General features: G+C 48.1%; 1 protein-coding gene across 5 annotated transcripts in view; it reads left to right on the forward strand.

The window, feature by feature from the left end:
• arhgap24 (Rho GTPase activating protein 24) overlaps positions 1 to 17,969 on the forward strand; it is a 32,998-nt gene extending 15,029 nt beyond the window's left edge. For 2 of the 5 annotated variants that reach the window (XM_029169660.3, XM_055513233.1), the window contains 7 exons: positions 11,744 to 11,866; positions 13,915 to 14,122; positions 14,325 to 14,457; positions 14,694 to 14,767; positions 14,846 to 14,967; positions 15,046 to 16,198; positions 16,304 to 17,969. In XM_029169660.3, coding sequence (XP_029025493.1) covers positions 11,744 to 11,866; positions 13,915 to 14,122; positions 14,325 to 14,457; positions 14,694 to 14,767; positions 14,846 to 14,967; positions 15,046 to 16,198; positions 16,304 to 16,571 — 2,081 coding nt within the window. In that variant the 3' untranslated portion in view covers positions 16,572 to 17,969. Of the gene's footprint in view, positions 1 to 1,364; positions 3,885 to 8,052; positions 8,311 to 10,005; positions 10,158 to 11,743; positions 11,867 to 13,914; positions 14,123 to 14,324; positions 14,458 to 14,693; positions 14,768 to 14,845; positions 14,968 to 15,045; positions 16,199 to 16,303 lie in introns of those variants that run through there. The other 3 variants (XM_029169663.3, XM_029169662.3, XM_029169665.3) reach the window with 3 other exon arrangements.
• Positions 17,970 to 18,091: the final 122 nt, after the last annotated feature.

Below are 18,091 nucleotides of genomic sequence, written 5' to 3' on the forward strand. Positions count from 1 at the left end.
AAATCCTGAAAGATTAAACAGACAGCAACTGAAAAGGAAAAATCCCAGTAGAAGTGGCAGCATCATGCTACTGGACCAGCAGGAGTTCAGCTGTGGGAGCTGGATACACATCCTCCCAGTTACGACTTCCCCACATGCACAAATCACATTCAACAGCTAATAAGCTTCGTATGTAGATGTGTGTGAGTGTGTTTTTAGATAGTCAGCGGCTGTTGCTCCATCACGATCCTGATCCTGGTCGATATGCATGACGTACAGTTATAATTACACACCTTGGCACCGCCTGCAGTGACTTACGGGTGTCATATGTCACCGAGGTGCATATTTTATTCATACGGCGCGATTGTTGAGATTGAGTTATGATAATTACGGTGCAGTTATGTGTAGGCAGGCGACAGTGGGAGTAAATCAGAGCCAGACATCAGAGAAGTGTTTGAAAATGTTAAGAGGCCCTCCATTGCGTTGCGTCTAATGAGAAAGCTGAGACGGGAGAAAATTAAACACTGTCGTTCGTCCTGGAATGTGCTAACGCGCTAATCTCACTTATTCCTTATAGCTACTTATTAAACAGTAACGAGTGAATGTCGGTCTAAGATTGCTATTGTAGGGTGGAGATAGACATGCAATTTTAAGACTACACACCAGGCTACTGTACATTATGGGGAGCTAATAAGCTGGTATGTCACCTATAGTCAGTGATGGATTGATGGATGCATGGATTAAAAGAGCAAACCATCTCAGGCAGCACAGCTAGAATATATGACAATCCATACACCAGACTGGTCAAATAAATCTCACACACGGGACAAACGAGATGCTCTCCCCTGTTTTGATATATTGATTTAATTAGTGGGTGGACATTTAGTGTCCATACAGTCAAATGCATCATAAATCCAATTAGGGGGGAAAGCAGGGAGCGTGATGTTATGGATGTTATTGACAAGGTTGTGTTTTTGCATCTAACTGTGTCCACCAGCTTCATCTGTATGCCTCCCACTAGTCTGTCATTTTAGACCCTGTGGGAAGCGCCAGCGTCCGCTTCTCTCTGAAGAATTCACTTTGTGATATGACATTTTCGAAAAGGTCAAAAGATGAACTTTTCTCTTCTTTCTTGTCTTTTCATGACTATATTTATATACGCGCGTGTGTGTGTGTGTGTGTGTGTGTGTGTGTGTGTGTGTGTGTGTGTGTGTGTGTGTGTGTGTGTGTGTGTGTGTATCTAATGTGCATATGAAGTCGGTTACCTGGCGTCTGTGGCTCAGCAGCTGTTGGCCTCCTGGAGGACTGCGATCCTGTTGACATTTCCCATACGGACTCCTGAGACTTGCGTCCCCGTCCGCTCTAATGTATGAATGTGGGACCCTGAGTCCACAGCATCCCAGCAGGACGTCAAAGTCAAACACCGCATAGTGGACATTTGCATTCTAGTCACACAAAGTCTGCACTGACTCCAAATCTGCCTACTTTAAAGGTTCTCCATCATTCAACAGATTTAGTATAGCATCAACTACTGCACTGAACGTTAAGCAGAGATGTCCACACTTGTCAAAGACTCAAAATGATACAATAAAATAAAAATACTACACATATATTTATTTATATATACATACTGTACCCCATTACTTTACTTTGATGACTTGAATGGAATTATGCATGGTTCGGGCAGTAGCTGCTTGTAGCCGTTCTCAACACCAATGTCGGAATGATCATCAGTCATGGTGGAACAGGATAATAATAATTATGACTCACATCAAGAGAGTGACCCTAATAATGCAGTCAAGAAGTTAACGCCTTCATGTCCATGAGTGTTGGCCTGTGTGATATAATGGGCACCACTGATGCAAAAGGGTGTTTTCAGAGCCACCTACTGGCTTCACGAGTAACACTTTCTCCAGAGGAGGCCGTAGTGCAGGATGTCTGTGTTTGAGAGTGGTACAGCTCATTTGGAGCTCGCGCTGACACACAGCCTCTGAAATGATAAACCGTGTTATGGAAAGTAGACGGGGCTTGCCATGTTTCACGTTACAGTAAACACACCAGCTTTCAGAGGGGATAATGTGCAAACACCAGAGGTCCCCGGAGGATGAGAAGCATGGGCTTCATTTCTGCGGTGAAATGTGATGTTGTGCTAAGAAGCTACAGTTGGTGTTAATACCTCAGGGCCTTAAGCACCGTGAGTACAGGAGCTCCGAGCCCAGTTGGAAATCCTTAATGAAAGTTTTCTTCCAGGCCAACAAAGCTGCTGCGGCTTAGTTTCCATAGCAGGAGCTCGAGTTGGAGCAGAAACAGTGGAGGATGATCCGTCTCCAGCTCTGGAAAACTGTTCAGTGTCTCAGTAGGCGACGGCAGAACGTAGTTCATTGTCTCGTTGCAGCAGCAGGGAGCGACGGTGGGGAAATAGCTGGAAGATGTTCTGTTACAAACAAAGAGGCAGAAGCTCCAACAGAAAGTCAGAAACAGAAGAAAGGAGTCTGGGAAAGTTATTCAGCACAGGTTGCCGAGACAGCGTGGAGGCATGAATGACATCCATCCAGATAAAGCTGGACAGGCATGGGAGAGAGGACTCTTCAGGGTCACAGGGAAGCTAGAATCAGCTCCTGTGCACTGGAAAATGTCTGACGCGGAGCAATTTGGGGATTTTCTTGTGAAAACACGAACCAAGCACTCAAACTCCCTGGAAGTTTGGGAGTTGGAGCCATCGCATTCTGATGACCCATTTTTCAAAAACTAATGACTGATCAACCACCAAATTAAAAAAAAAGGCACCACGGGTCGGTGGTGTGTTCTATTGTACATCCGCCTCATTGTCACACAACAAGAATTCCAGAATCTCCCCTCGGCGTCTTCCTCCTCCGGGATCCTCCGGAGGAAGCGCTCTGGGGCCGAGTCCCGGGACGCGAACAGGGACGGGACAGGAAGCGGGGATGCTTACATAACAGGCTCGAGTGGATCGGCATTCGACTTGTCACACACTCCCACTCTCCCCCTCCCCCACGGGTATCAGGTTGACCAGGTCTCACTTTTGGCCTCCAGTGAACTGAATCAGTATGTTGGTCTGACGGGAACCCTTGACTAGAACCCTCAGACCCGTGGTATGTAAACTGCTCTCGCGCCGGGTAAATATTTAGACGTCTCCCCAGAATCCCGGGGCCAACAGGTAGTGGTGGAGTAACGGAGGCCTACGAGCATTTGCTCAGTTAAACAATAAGTAGGTCATCAGGGGCCCGGGTGTCTCCGGTGGCAGCAGCCTCGCCGACCCTGCAGTCAAAGACTCAAAGCGCCGTGGATGAGTCATTTGGCCGAGCGCCTGCACTACTTACTTCGTCGGCCACATTCACAGGTTTAGGGAGGGCTTCTTGATTTACAACCCCCCCTTCCCCTCCTTCGCCAGTAGCTCCCACTCCACCCCTCTCGCTTCCTTCTGAGACGAGCACACTCACCATCTTGTCGTCGGCTCGCCGCCGCGCTCGACGCTACACTTGCCTCAGAAATATGCTTTCCTTGCGTTTGCGGCCTCTCTGACGCCAGTGCATGTGGAGGACAGGCTTCCCGAGGGGCAGACACACGCGCCTCAGCCGGACCTTGCCGGAGCGCCGCTGATTGGCGCCGCAGACCGACCCGCTTTTGACTTGGCCATGTGACGTCCTAGGCAGAAGCCTTGCATGAGGTGGAGGAGAAGCAGAGGAAGGAGAGGGAGAATAAGGGGGGGGGGGCGCCGGTGCCGAGGAGGCGAATCCGTCTGCGGCGCACAACGACAACAGATGAAGAAGTGGCGCTGGGGGGCCGGCGGTCAGAAGCGACAGTGGGGCTGCTGCTCCCTCGACCCTCAGCAGAGCACGGCACCGGTGTTCCTCTGCAGCCCATGGACCTCAACTCCAACCCAGGTCTGTGTCTTTACGTAACGGCAATGAGGAGTGACACGTTTGCGTCTGGTTCGGCCAGTTTTTACGACGGTGGCGGAGATATTATTAGGCTTCGATGTGTGTTTAGTGTCAGTTACGGCTGAGGGGACGGGTGGAAGGGCTTCTCACTGAGCTTTAGTGGTCCTTAACTTAAGGCACAGAGGTATTTGCGAATGGACTTCAAACTGTTCTCTCTAAGCACACGTTACCGTTAATGGTCTTGATGAAGCTCTGATCTCATGTGAAGCGATTTTCTGACGTCCCTGCATGTCCTGTTTTACAAAGACTTCCATCTGGAGCGTGTGTTCACAGTTCGTGAAAGGCAAACTGTCATTTGAGTGAATCACAGCTGCAGAAAAGTCAGCGTCTGTTCTTATTTGACTGAACATCAGTCTTATTGCGTTTTATAAGCCAAAAGTTTGAATGAACCCAATCAAACAATATACTGCAAAAACACAAACATGCTTGTTCGCCTGCTGATTTTAGCATTTAGCATCATAGGATGCTGTTTTGTGTGCAGTACAAAGTATTTCCAGTTTAAAAATGGTGTTCAACAAATTACACTTGCATCACATGCTCCAGTTGCCAAATGCAAAGAGCATCTCTGGTGAATAAATGAGTTGCATTGTAATGACTGTGTTGCTCTCCTACTTCTGTTGCACACAGTACACAGCTTTAAAATCCTTGGCAGGAGAAGGAAAAGGTTTGTTAAGGGAGCATCCTCATCGCTGGGTCGGATTTCACTCGGGTTTGGCTGCTGAAGGCAGATAACAGAGGAGACTTTTGAATTATTGCTCCCAGCTGCCTGTAAATTCATCCTTGTAAAGATGTTCTCATGCAACGGTGGGGAAGAACAGATGGAAAGAGGAAGTGAACGGCTTCAATGCGCGGACGGGGCTTGAAATATATTTCAGAAAATGGTGTTGAAAGGTGAAGGAGTAAGAGCAAAAACAGCAGAAGACTGAAAAGTGGCCCCAAAAAGTAAAACAGACTGAAAACTGGTTTCAACACAACCAGAATGTTTAAATTAAACACAGCAGGCATTCGCCATTAACATTTGCAGAGAGTCGCAATAGTCATAATCCTATATGAAATGGTTCCATTTGAAAAGCTGGGGCCCGGGTTTGAACCAGAACCGAGCAACATCAGCATGAGTTTGACAGACGAAACGCGCCGCGGGCCAACTTCCCCATCAGCATTTCCTCTCCACTCACATCACCACCAATCTTCATCGTCCGACCCGCTCGCTGCACTGCACTGCAGCCCCCGTGGGCCGGCGGCGCTTCGGGCGCCTTTGGCAGAAAAAACAGGGAGAACGTGGAGAGACAAGGTGCTGCGGAGGCCGAAATGAAAGCGTGTCCGTCACACACATGGGCACAGAAAAACAAAAAGCGTCGCAAATTGGGCGATTCCTTTTTCCAAGATCCACCTCATCAATCACTTAGGGGAAATATGAAGTGATAGGTGTGTGCGAGATAATGATTAATGTAGGTAAGATTTATCTCCGACAGGTCCTTCAATCTCGAAATGCAATCTAATAAATGAAGCTGCTGATTAATGTTTCTGTGACACATAACCAGTGTGAATTCTTTTTATAATGCTGTTTCTTCAGGCAAATGAAACTCATGAGAAGCATTTTTCTTAATACCAAGTCATCAATATTTCTTTCTTTATATTTTATATAAGGAATCAAATGTACCGTGTTGCTACTAGAGGCAGCGTTGCTCCCCCACAGTTAGTCATAATAAAACAGGAGTCAAGTCATGGGGGGGGGGTCTTGGACCTGTTTCTACAAGGATAGAACAAACACTCACGCTGTTCTGCCTCAATTAGTCACAATAAAGCAGAAGTCAGGTTTCTATAACCTCTGATGGAACATCCAAAGAGCTTTCCCAAAGGCCGGTCTGACTCAGGCTACCGTGTTTGGCTGCAGGGAGTGCAGGTGTGCGTCTGCCCTGGAGCCCTCATCAGTGCTGAAAGGTGATATTTGAAGGTATTAGCGAGCGGAGCAGCAGGTACTTTGTCAAGTCCGCTCCTTGTTTCATTGTGCGGTGCGGATAAGAGGTGGCTCAGGCTCTTCTCAGGGAGCCAGGATGTTCGGCTCCACGCGGCCCCTCCAACATAATTGCCGTTATGTTTAACACATGTTGAAATATTTGCAATTAAGATGGGATCTGAAAAAAATCAGGGGCATTTGAAAACAAAGAGGCAGATGTGGACGTGGACGACGTGATGTGCAGAATGAGGAAAAAACAAAGTCACAGGACAAAGTGTCCGACGTCAAAGTTGTTAGTTTTGGAAGTAATCTTCTGCAGTGTGTGTGTGTGTGTGTGTGTGTGTGTGTGTGTGTGTGTGTGTGTGGCCCAACATCCTGCTGCTAAATCAAAACAAATTTGGACAAACATGGTGGGAGATCATTTGTTTTGTGCACGGCAAGTAGGAATTCGTGGCATGCAGGCCACGCAGCCACAGCGTCCTCGCTGGTTTATCATTGATCATAGTGGGATGCAAGTATGCGTGTCGCACGCGCACACACACACACACGCTGCATGTTCTGCACAGAACAAACCATAATAAACTGGCAAATAAGTTACACAAAATGTACATTAATTGCATTAATTGCAGGGAGCTTTGAGAAAATATCACTCAGCTGCCAGTTTAAACAGACAATGGGTTCATTTGACATTATTAATTATGATTGATTGGTTTGATACAACATTTGGTTTTTATACTACAATGGCTCACATCTCCCACAAATGTCATTTATCCTGCAGCCATTTTCCAAGCAGAAATATCTTATTTTACGCTCGACTCCAATTTCCTGCCCTCAGGGCGGCCACTGGTGTTTGTTTCACTGACGCGCTGCCTTTGAGGAATTCTAAACTATATGAAACCTTATAGAAACATCAAAGTTTAAAAGGCGTGTCTTTGTGTTCGTCAGTGACACAGTAGAAGAGAAATAGGCGGGTATTGTTAAAAGCTGCATAGACTGTGGCGCTAACAAACGTCTGCCATTTGTAAAAACCCTTTTTGTGTATGTGGGACTTTAAGTCAAGTCTGCTGTGTTTCCCTTCCCTAAAGTTGAACCTGATTCCTTTACATAATGGCATATTTATAGCCGCCTTGGCAGGACAAACAGACGTGGCTCTTTATTTAGTTGGCTTAACATCAGAATAGAGAGCTCTGGCTCCTCGACAGCCCGGTGACCTCCCTGAACGGACTGACCCGACGCGTCCCCCGACTGTCCTCGCAACGACTCATTAAAACTCCTGCTCGCTCGCTCGCTCTCTCTCTCTCGCTCCACAGCTGCCGTTCGTGAGGGAATTCACGGCAGCAGAATTATTCCCTTTCCGGGTTGTTGTGGCTTCAGGTCATGGCGCTTGGCTTGGGCTCCTACCGGTGCGGTGGAGGCAAACAATCCGTGTCCCCTTTGACCTCCCTTCTCCTATTCACGCTGCGACCCATTCGGCATCAGATGGAAAGCGATAGCCACAGGAAGACTGGGGTCTGTGTTCTCGACATTTTTAGTCAGACGGAGGCTAATGCGGTGGTGTCTGCCTTTGGATTATGCCTATTGACAGGCAGGGACCACCGTGATACCACAAAGAGCCTTAGCCATCGATACCGTATGGGGGGAATAGTGAAACAGGACACCCATTATACATGGAACATACAGATACGGAGAAAGAGGCTCTGTGTACACAGGAGGCTGTGCACCACGACCAGCAGGCTTCTCGTACATGAAGAGAGCATCTTAATACACTCAAGCTTCATGATATGATGGGTAGGTTGGATGCGAGTGGGATGTCATCTGAGAAAGCTGTCATTGAAACAGATTATTGCTTCGGTCCTTTCCTAAATATATATTTATGTGAAACAAAAATCTATTCTAATCTATTTCTCTGGAATAATTAATTAGTAATTCATTCAAAAAATCTGGAACATATATTATTTCAGTAAATAAAACCTTCCAGCCAAGCCTTCAGAGACTGTTCCCTATTGTTCCTGTTACAGTGCTTAAGGGAACTTGGTGCGCGTGTGTGTGTGTGTGTGTGTGTGTGTGTGTGTGTGTGTGTGTGTGTGTGTGTGTGTGTGTGTGTGTGTGTGTGCGTGTGTGTGGACTCTCCAACCCCCTCTTCAAACTTCACCTCCCTCCCATTCCCTCGCTCCGTTTCTCTTTCACACCCTCTCAGCTGTGCTCACTCACTCACTCATTCTGAGCCGGGCCAAAAAGCTGGCGGAGCCGCTCCTCCAATGAGGAACCCCCGTCCTCATGTTAACCCAGTCAGCCAGGACTGTGTAACCCATTCAGGAAGCTTCAGGGACAGGAGAGGCATGGAGGTGGCTCACCAGGCGATTCATAGAGTACTGCAGTACGGAGTATCTGATTCACTATCATCACACCAAGGTAATAATAATAACTATATCTGAGCAGTTTGGACCTAATACTGTAGCTTGTATTTGTACCCTCTCTAAAGACTCACTGTACATAGACACATACTCTACATGTATTTCTCTGGATGCAAATGATATCATTACTGCAGATACTGTAGGAATTAGACAATGTCCACCTTCATTCCCAATTAATTCATTTTAGGTAGTGTGGCTTGTCACTCTGCGAATTACTTCCTTTTCTACTGGAGGTATTTATGATGTGTTGACATCTACAGTAAGAGCACTATCATTAGACACAATATTAAATCTCAACGTGCCTCTGCATGCAAACATGGAGGCTCTCTTCGCAGACTAAAGGCACTGATGCAATCTTTTAATATCCCACTGTACACACGGAGTCTGGGAGAATTCTGACACATTGTTCTGTCATTTAAAGCTAAAGAAGGTAGTTATAGTGTCTGCATTGTTTTCTGGGCCAAGTAGCAGCAGCTGCTTCCTCTACTTGGCAAACAGCACAATTAAAGTCTGGGACACGTTTCCCAGAAAATATTTTCCACATTCGGTTGAGATTTGAATGAAAAAAATCAATAGCACCCTCACATTTGTCTGTTAAATATGACGCTGTAGCCAAAAAACAGTTCACTTTGGGTGTATTGTTTTCCACGAGTGCACATTTAGCAAAATGTCTACTTCTATATGCCCCCTTGCAGGTAAACGGGTCAAAGTGAAGCATATGGGCGCTCCAGGTATTTGTGAGCAATTACAGCACAGTGGGATCCTTTGTTGTGTCTCCCACCTGTTTTGAAGCATCAGTTAAACACCAGTCTGCAGCTGGGTCCGGTCCACGTATTAAAGCCAGTGGTCACAACTGGAATGAACGGTAATTAGCTGCTTGCAACTCGGATGATAATGACAGAGGGAAACAAATAATAGGAGCGTCATCACTGAGTGGTTTAGTTTGAGGAGCAATTACTCACTTGTATAAATGTTCTTTATCTTATAAAATAGCATCTTGCAGCATGATGCAGTTAAGGTTTTTTCTATATACAGTATAAGAGGCAGAAGGTAAATTAAACTGTCGTTTTAATATACTGGTGGCTTCACTGTAGTGAATACTGTCATCAGGATTACATTTTGAGTCTCATGAAAGAGGATCCTCGGTCTCCAACGCTCGCTGTCCTCTGAAGTTTATAAGACTCTGCGTTGTGTGCTGCGAAGGCACAATGAATCAGTGGAACTGTCATTTCTTCAGGTCCAGTCACGCTATCAGTGCTCCTGCTGGTGCACTTCCTGCAAGGACCGGTCCAATTTAAAAAAGGTGACGGTGGGTTTTTTAAACATGGTGTAGGGCTGGGAATTGAGCGGTAAAGAAAAAGGCTTATCATATTTTTTATACTTATTCATATAAATGGAACAGACAGCATCTCCCAGACAACAGCTTTTTTTTGTAAACATGACATATCACACTACTGGCATAATTGGCTCCTGGCAATTTATAATCCTATCACTCTGGGTTCTGCAATACTGTCATTTTCTCGCACTTTTTGCCGATGATTTTTACATTTACTGGAAGCAACGTTTATAAAAGTTACAGTTAATCCACTTTACTGTACCTTTCAGTGTCCGGTCTTTCCAGGGGGGGGGTTGACGGGGGGGGGGGGGGGCTCAAAACAGCTTTGCACGGCCCTGGTCATGCGGTGGCCACTCATCGACGTGTTCTCCTCCTGAATGAATCCATCATTTGATCCGCCGGGCTGTGCGTTCTAACGCGGAGAACTTGGATTTCCTCCACGAAACACGAGGGGCGACGGAGGGAAAACCGCACGTGCGCGATTTCATACGTGAGCCGCACGTTTGCCGGTGAGTCGCTCGCGGGTTTGCCGTGTTGTACAGTAGGTCGAGTGCGTGACTGACAGCGTGCGCATCGGGTCGCGGGCACGCGTCGCGGGTGCGGGTCCAGTTACTGACAGCGGCGCTGCGTAAAACCTCCGCCGTGAAACGGTGGAGGGGATTTCATAGTTTGAACGCAGACGCGGTTTTGCGGAACACGTTCCGTTGCGTGTCCAAGGTTAAAACCAGCTGCTGTTATCGAAAAAAAGTTCATCGATTGCGTCTGCTCCACGTGAAATTAATGGCAGCTGTGGGGGGGCAGGTCAATGGCGGATGGTGAATAATGGCTGGAGTCAACGGGCACATTTAATTTCTGAAATAGCTACAGTTAAACACTGCAGTTTCTTTATTATGACTGTTGACGCGTTTCACTTTTGCTCGAGGTGCGGTATAACCAGACTATTGGTTGAATGAATGAATTCATGAATGAATGGAACAGTCTTATATCCATCCGTATCAACGAACCGAACATCTGAAACAGTAGCTGCTTGAATAATTACCACAATTAATACCATTTTTATTTATTTCTGAGTTATTATTTATTTTGCACTAAAGGTAGATTTTCAATATCAGTATGTGATCCAAGCAGCAGCCGCCCCACGTGGACAGAAGCATCTGCTGCCTGTTAATAGGATCCCATCAGGACTGACAGGAAGCGTCAATGTCACTGTTCAAGTTTGACTCCGACTACAGGTGGTGGTGCTGCCCCCTCTGTGATACCGACCATACGGCTGTCGTCCAACCAGATATTCACTGAGATGTTAAACTGTAGGGGTTAATTATCCAGTCCATGACAGGAGCAGTGATGATGATTAAGTCCAGTTCTAATAATTTGTGGAGAGAATAGAGAGGAAAGAATAGATGCAGATGCTTTTTATTTATGCTGAGAATACTTGCATTAATCCTTTAATGTAGTAGAGCCTTGAATCTTCTTGTCACTTGGGGTTGCAGTTTATAAATAATGTTTACACGCAACAGGCAGGTCTCATCCTGTGATAAAATCAATAGCGGAGGGTTCCTAGTGGACATCATGAATAATTCAGCCGCTGCATCCGCTACGCTCCATTCGCCTCCTAATAGCTCAGCTTGTCTTATATTAGACCAGGTGCCTTCCTGTGAAATGCCACAGGTTCTTGTTTGTCCGTCTCGTCCCAATCAACCCGACACGGTGCCGCGCCATCGCTGGCGTTGTCATGGCGACCGCCGCAGCCAGACTCGCTGAAACGGTTCCAGGGCTTCCACTCGGAGCTGTCGGGTTTCACGTGACGGCGGAGTGCTTGTGGCCGTGATCCACGGGTCTAATCAGGATGCAGGGTCTGGCTCTAATGGAACATCCACTCCGGCTCTGCCCTGGCATGTAAACATTTGATTTGATTCATCGTGTGGCGGAATTAAAAAGGTTTTCGCTTGTGCTCAACTGCATTAGCGTGTCACTCCCCCGTCGACTTGTTGCAGGAAGGAAAGTTTCTTTAGCTCTAGGAAACGTGAAAATCTTTTTCTAAACTGAGGACTAACATTTCTATGTCTTCTTCTATGTCTCTGCTTTGCTTGATCAGGGGGAGACAGAGAGCGGATGACAGCCAACCATGAGACCTACCTCCTCATGGCCAGCACCCAGAATGACATGGAGGATTGGGTGAAAACCATCCGCAGGGTCATATGGGCACCCTTTGGTGGAGGTCAGTACACCGCCATTGCTCATTCGGACGATGATATAATTGCTCTCGTGACTTCGGCCGGGATCAGTGTGCCGATTAGCGAGTCCCCCACCGCGCCGCTGTGGCTTGTTATTGAGCGCACTGGCTGACATCGGCCTAGTTTGTGCACGAGCAGAGCACAAGCGCGGCGTTTGTATCCGGACCGGCGGTCCGGGGCGGCTTTCTGCGCTGAATGGATGACTCTGGGCCGGCCCCTCTGTTTTCAGAGCAGGCAGTTTGATGTCTATTGCAGCTGACTGCTTTTGAAAAGGACGAGCCATTTGTCAAAGATGCCACACAGAAAGGTGGCTCCACGTCGGGAGGGAGGGGAGGTGGGGGGGGGGCTTCCTCTGTCTCACACTCGCACATTCTGCGACCCTCATATTCGAGCCTTTCGCGTTCTATGGCAGCTCAACTTGCCAGTGCCCATGCAGTGTGACTACGTCCAGGCAGGGACGGACGTGGCTGGAACGACACTAGGTTTTTGCCATGTTGCCGAACTGTATGATGCTGAATTAATCGCCGGCCAGTGTGAAGTCAGTTCTGTGGGACATGTGCAGCTGTGGCCTCTCTATCTGGATCTTTGGAGATTTATTCCACGGTAACTACCAGTTTTACAGTTTCATTTTAAACAGACGGTGATTTGGGTGGGTGTGATAACTCAGCTACCTTTCGTTCTTATTAGCATTTTGCTGCTTTAATTTTTCTGCTGAAGCACAGAAGATGAGAAAGAAGCCTAAATCAGACTGTTCTTCACTGTGTGGGTGGTGAGCAGGTCTGTGAACCCGAATGAACCGGCGAGCGTCGAAGGGTCTGTGGATGTGTCCGTCAAACTGTACTGTATGTACACCGGCATCATAAGTTGGTCCATACGCACACAATGTCACATGTGACCTGGGAAAACATTCCTAGACTCATGACCAGCGCGTCTGAAGAGATGACCTAATTCATTCATTCAGTCGCTATTTCCCTCCTATCCAGATGAGATGCAACAAAAAACAAAAAAACACGGATAAACGGCATCAGATATTTCTAGGGAATTGGCTGCTGTTTGCTGCTTTGTCCTATTTGGGTTGCTGTGAACATTGAAGTGGGAACGTCTCCGAAGCGATGGACTCAGAGGAGAGGGAACACAACGCTTCACTGTTAACTTGTTATGCAGTCAAAGACGAATGAAGGACTATTTTCTGAGACAAACTTTCTCTGACCTAATATCAGACTGATGCATCGTCGCACGCTTTCTCTGCTTTCTGTCAGAAGTGCAAAGACAAGCGCTTTGTTTCCTTTTTCTGTCATCGCTCGGCCTGTTGCGCTATCGCACGCTTCTTAATAGACGTTTCATTCGGAAGCTTACGAGCTGTATCGCTTTTAGTATGAACTGATTTAAGTATTGATTAAGCTCCCTTCCCACTGTGAATTGACAAACTGCAGATACGAGCTGCAAATGTGTTGTTTTTAAGATATCACACGCTCAAGGCTACCACAGCACCACGTTAGTGCATGCGTGAGTAGCCTCTGTCTGTATCTGGAGACCGGAAAAGTATGCCGATCCAAATCTCTCAGGAAGCCTGCTTTAATCCCCTCTTGTGTTGCGTCCACATGAGACGCCTGCAAATGGAAATCTGCCTTTTTTCTCTACAATGACTGGCTCCGACAAAAGGCGAGAGGTGCTCAGCAGGAAGTTTGCATTTGATCATCGGGCTCAGACTTTGTGTGTGTACATATCTTTTGCCTGGACTTTCTGGCAGACCCGGCCGTAAATCTTTTTCAGCTGACTTAACTGCTCTCTTTGATGTGATTTAAACTCTAGACGGCTTTGAAAAATGTGCCCTTTACTTTGGGAGTGAAAGTCCAGGACCTTAAACTGTATTAATATTTCAAACAAAGATCGTCTTGTTTTGAATTCAAGGGGCATCCAGCTGAAATAGAGATCCTCATCAAATATTGCTTTGACAAACACCATATTTACCTCTGAAATTAGAGACTGCTCCCAGTTTTACATGACTACAGACTCCATTATCGTGTCTCAGGGATCTTTGGTCAGAAGCTGGAGGAGACGGTGCGGTATGAGCGCCGCTTCGGGAACAAGCTCGCCCCAATGCTGGTGGAGCAGTGCGTGGACTTCATTCGACAGTGGGGGCTTCAGGAGGAGGGGCTCTTCAGGCTGCCCGGACAGGCCAACCTGGTGAAGGAGCTGCAGGACGCGTTCGACTGTGGGGAGAAACCCTCTTTTGACGGGTAAGGAAACAAGAGGACTCTGGCATTTGTCAAACAGCTGTTTAGCAAATGCATTTCCTGTTCGGAAGTCAGGGTGACAGGAACACGCTTTGTGATGGACCAGGCCACCTCCCTGCCTTTGTCCCCTCACTCGTTCTCCCCAGCTACTCTGATGAGCCTGAATAAACTGAACGGCCGCCTCGCGTCTTGTGTTTCTCTGCAGCAACACCGATGTGCACACGGTAGCTTCTCTGCTGAAGCTGTACCTCAGAGAGCTGCCGGAGCCCGTCATCCCCTTCAGCCTGTACGAGGAGTTTCTGACCTGCGCCAAGCTCCTCAGCAAAGATGACGAAATGGTGAGAAACAGCTTTTTACCGATATCTGCCAAACAAATTTCTATTTCCACACTTTCCCCCTATTCTGCTACATGAGGTTTCTTTAAAAAGAAGACAGTTCCAAAGAGCTTTTATAACTTTGTTCTGTGCCTTGGAGCTGGCGTTTCACTGTGTTATGTGTGTGTCTCTACTTTTAGTTTGTAATGTGTGATTGATTAATACAGGTATGATTTATTACTATTCTGTTTCCTGTGCAGGGCAAGAAGGAGTTAAGAAGGCTCGTGGAAAGTCTACCTCCGGTGAACTACAACCTACTCAAGTACATCTGCAGGTATCGGCTCATTGTTGAGGTGTTAAAATTCAAATTGTGATGGTGGAAGTGTAACACATTTGCATTATTGGTTTGCAGATTTCTAGATGAAGTTCAGTCTTATTCAGGTGTGAATAAAATGAGTGTCCAGAACCTGGCGACCGTGTTTGGGCCAAATATCTTGAGGCCAAAAGTTGAGGATCCAGTAGCTATTATGGAAGGTGGGAGTCCCGTTTAGTGTATTTTAGTGCTGGACTAAACTATGATAAACATAGTAATGCATGCTCTCCTGTTTCCAGGTACTGTTCTGGTCCAACAGCTCATGGCCGTCTTGATCGGCCACCATGACGTCCTCTTCCCTCACAGCGAGGACAGTCCCTCAGCCCTGGAGCTCGTCAACAACAACAACATTGAAGTCCCGCGACGGCAAACCACCACGAGCACCTCTGCAGCCACCACGGTGTCTCAGAACGCCGAGAACAACAACACGCAGCTGGGCCGGGTCTGCGCGTGGGAGGCGCCCGAGTCCCCGGCGCATCGCCAGCTCGTAGACAACGGCGGGTCCCCGCGACCCGGCAGCCCCCGCAACGGCGTCGTGGGCCGCTTCGACGTGGCCCGCAGCCCCCCGCTGACCGTGAAGAAGAACCCGGCGTTCAACAAAGGCAGCGGGATCGTCACCAACGGCTCCTTCAGCTCCTCGCCCTCCTCGGACCCCAGTCAGGAGAAGGGCCACGCCGTTACTGGGGGCGGGAGCGTACCGTTGCGGCGCAGCGGGACGCTCAAAGGCTCCGGCACCAAAATGGGCACCGGCGGCGGCAACGGGGCCGTGCGCCTGGGCGTCCCCGGTACCGACCCGGGCCCAGGGAGCCCGAACGGCCGCGGCCTCTGGGCGCCCAATGGCTGCGTCACGTTGCGGGAAAGCAAAGCGCGCGACCCCCATTCCTGCGGGGATCACGCGAGCAACCAGAACCGGCTGTCCACGTACGACAACGTCCAGCTGAACCACCAGAACCTGCAGCACCAGAACCAAATCGCCAACACGTGTCTGAACAGCAGCTGCGAGGACAAGCAGAGCGTGGACAGTGCCACCTGGTCCACCTCCTCCTGTGAAATCTCGCTTCCCGACAACTCCACTTCCTGTCGTTCCTCCACCACCACCTGCCCCGAGCAGGACTTCTATGGGGGCCACTACGAAGACATGGATGGACCAGCACAGGACAATGAGCCCGCCCAGCGCGGGGGGGCGGGGGAGGGGGACGCCGGGAACGGCCACAGAGAGGGAGGCGGAGACGGGGCGGGGAGGAGCAGTCGAGGCACCTGCAGTAGTGATAATAGTGACAGCTTTACTGTTGGTAACGGACCGGGACACCACAGCGCGTTACACAGTTTAGTGGCCAGTCTGAAACAGGAGATGCACAAGCAGAAGACTGAGTATGAGGCCAGGATAAAGAGGTAGAGTCTCCTGTGTTTTATTCATTTACTTACAGTGATTTTGTTATGATGTGTAATAATGACGCGTTAAGTTCTTGCATTCCTTCCCCGAACGTCCTGTTGCAGCTTGGAGCAGCGGAACCTGGAGCTGGAGGCGGAAATGGTGAGCCTCCACGAGGACCTGGACCAGGAGAGGAAGAAGTACACCATGGCGGAGATCAAGCTGCGCAACGCGGAGCGCGCCAAAGACGACGCCGAGCGGCGAAACCAGATGCTGCAGAAGGAGATGGAGCAGTTCTTCACCACGTTCAGCGACCTCACGGCCACCGGCAGCGCCGCGGTGGCCGCCGACCCCCGGCGACTGGACCGCAACAACAGCATCTGGATACAGTGAAGGATGCCGGGCGGCGGCGAGGGCGGACGTGGGCCGTGAACTCGAGGCCGACTCCAAACGGGTTTTGGCTGCTGGCGGCGGAAGGCGGGATGGGATGTGACAATGTAAAGGCTAATGGCATGTTATAATTTAAGTAACGGGTGGAGACGAAATGCAAGCATCACCTGGAGTGATATCAGAGTAATGTTACCTGTAAATATAGAATTATTTAAACTGGTACCTGCTCACCCAGATGAGAATGGTACAGGCCCAGCACACGGCCTTGGACCTGTGAATAGTTTAAGACCCCTCTGTTATAATGAACATTTTAAATATAACCAAGTGTGTAGTTTGGTTCTGCTCGTGTAAATAGACTGAAACCAGTGTATGTACAGGGAAATAAAAATATTTAAATGTTTATCTGGTATTTAAGCAACGTCATCAGTGTGAGATATTTTCTAATTTTCCCTTGCACTTAATGTTTGTTTGGTCTCTGAGCAAAGCGGTACTGAATGTCCAGTCAGTCAGTCTACTGTACGCGTGCCTGTGCTTCTGTTCTGCTACGATTACCCCATGACCAAAAGACAGAGCCTGCGCTGTACATACCTGTAGAGAGCTGTGGACACTACTTGTTATCCTGCACTGTGCTTTAGATATGGCATGTATTATAAGTGGATACGGAAGAATGTTTTATAGCCTGTAGAAATAAATGTAAGACTTGCATGAGTGGTTGTTGCCATGAATCCCATTTAAGACATCACCAGTTCTCCCCAGTAAGTTCTTCTGTGCCCACTATGGTTGAAATGTTTTAAAGTACCCTTCTGTAATCTTTTTTTTTTTTACCTGCCTGGCACAACTGGTTTACATGTAGTCATGTCAGAAAAACGTGTCCGGGGGTTTAAACTGTGAAAACTGGGGATTACTGCATCAACATCCCGGTTGCTAAGTGGATTTAAGCAACTGCACGTCGATGAAGCCTTCGAACCGAGCGTCTCCACTCGTTGGATTTGCAGTCGGGCACAAGCGGGGGGTGGAGGGGGGGATGGGGGCACATGTGAGTGCAGTGACCTGTGTGGACGTCTGTCAAGTGAAGTTTCACGTGCGCTACTACTCTGGAAACCTGGTCCCATTTCAACCTGCTGCTGGTCATTGCAGGAGACCTGGAATGTGCACACGGAGGGGGGAGAAAGAAGTGCCTGAACAATGAAAGGGGGGGGGTGCATCTCATTTTACACCCGTCACGGGGAAAGAATAGGCTCAAGCCAAGCTGACAGTGTCACCTCATTCTGTGAATTCCGCACAGACGGGCAGATTTCCGGCACAGGGATGGAGCGTGAGGAGGACGGGGACAGTGGAATATCTGCACCATGATACTTGATACTCAAAAGATGACTTAATATGAATAAAGTTGCATTTTCACGCCTGTCTTTCTTTGTGAATGTGCTGCTGCAGGGTTTTTTAAAGCCTTAAATGATATGAAAAGTAAATGATTCAAATCATATATTTACACTCCAAATATATATTAGTGTATATCATCAAAT

Source organism: Betta splendens, chromosome 12 (assembly GCF_900634795.4).
Source record: "Betta splendens chromosome 12, fBetSpl5.4, whole genome shotgun sequence".
Taxonomy (NCBI): Eukaryota; Metazoa; Chordata; class Actinopteri; order Anabantiformes; family Osphronemidae; genus Betta; species Betta splendens.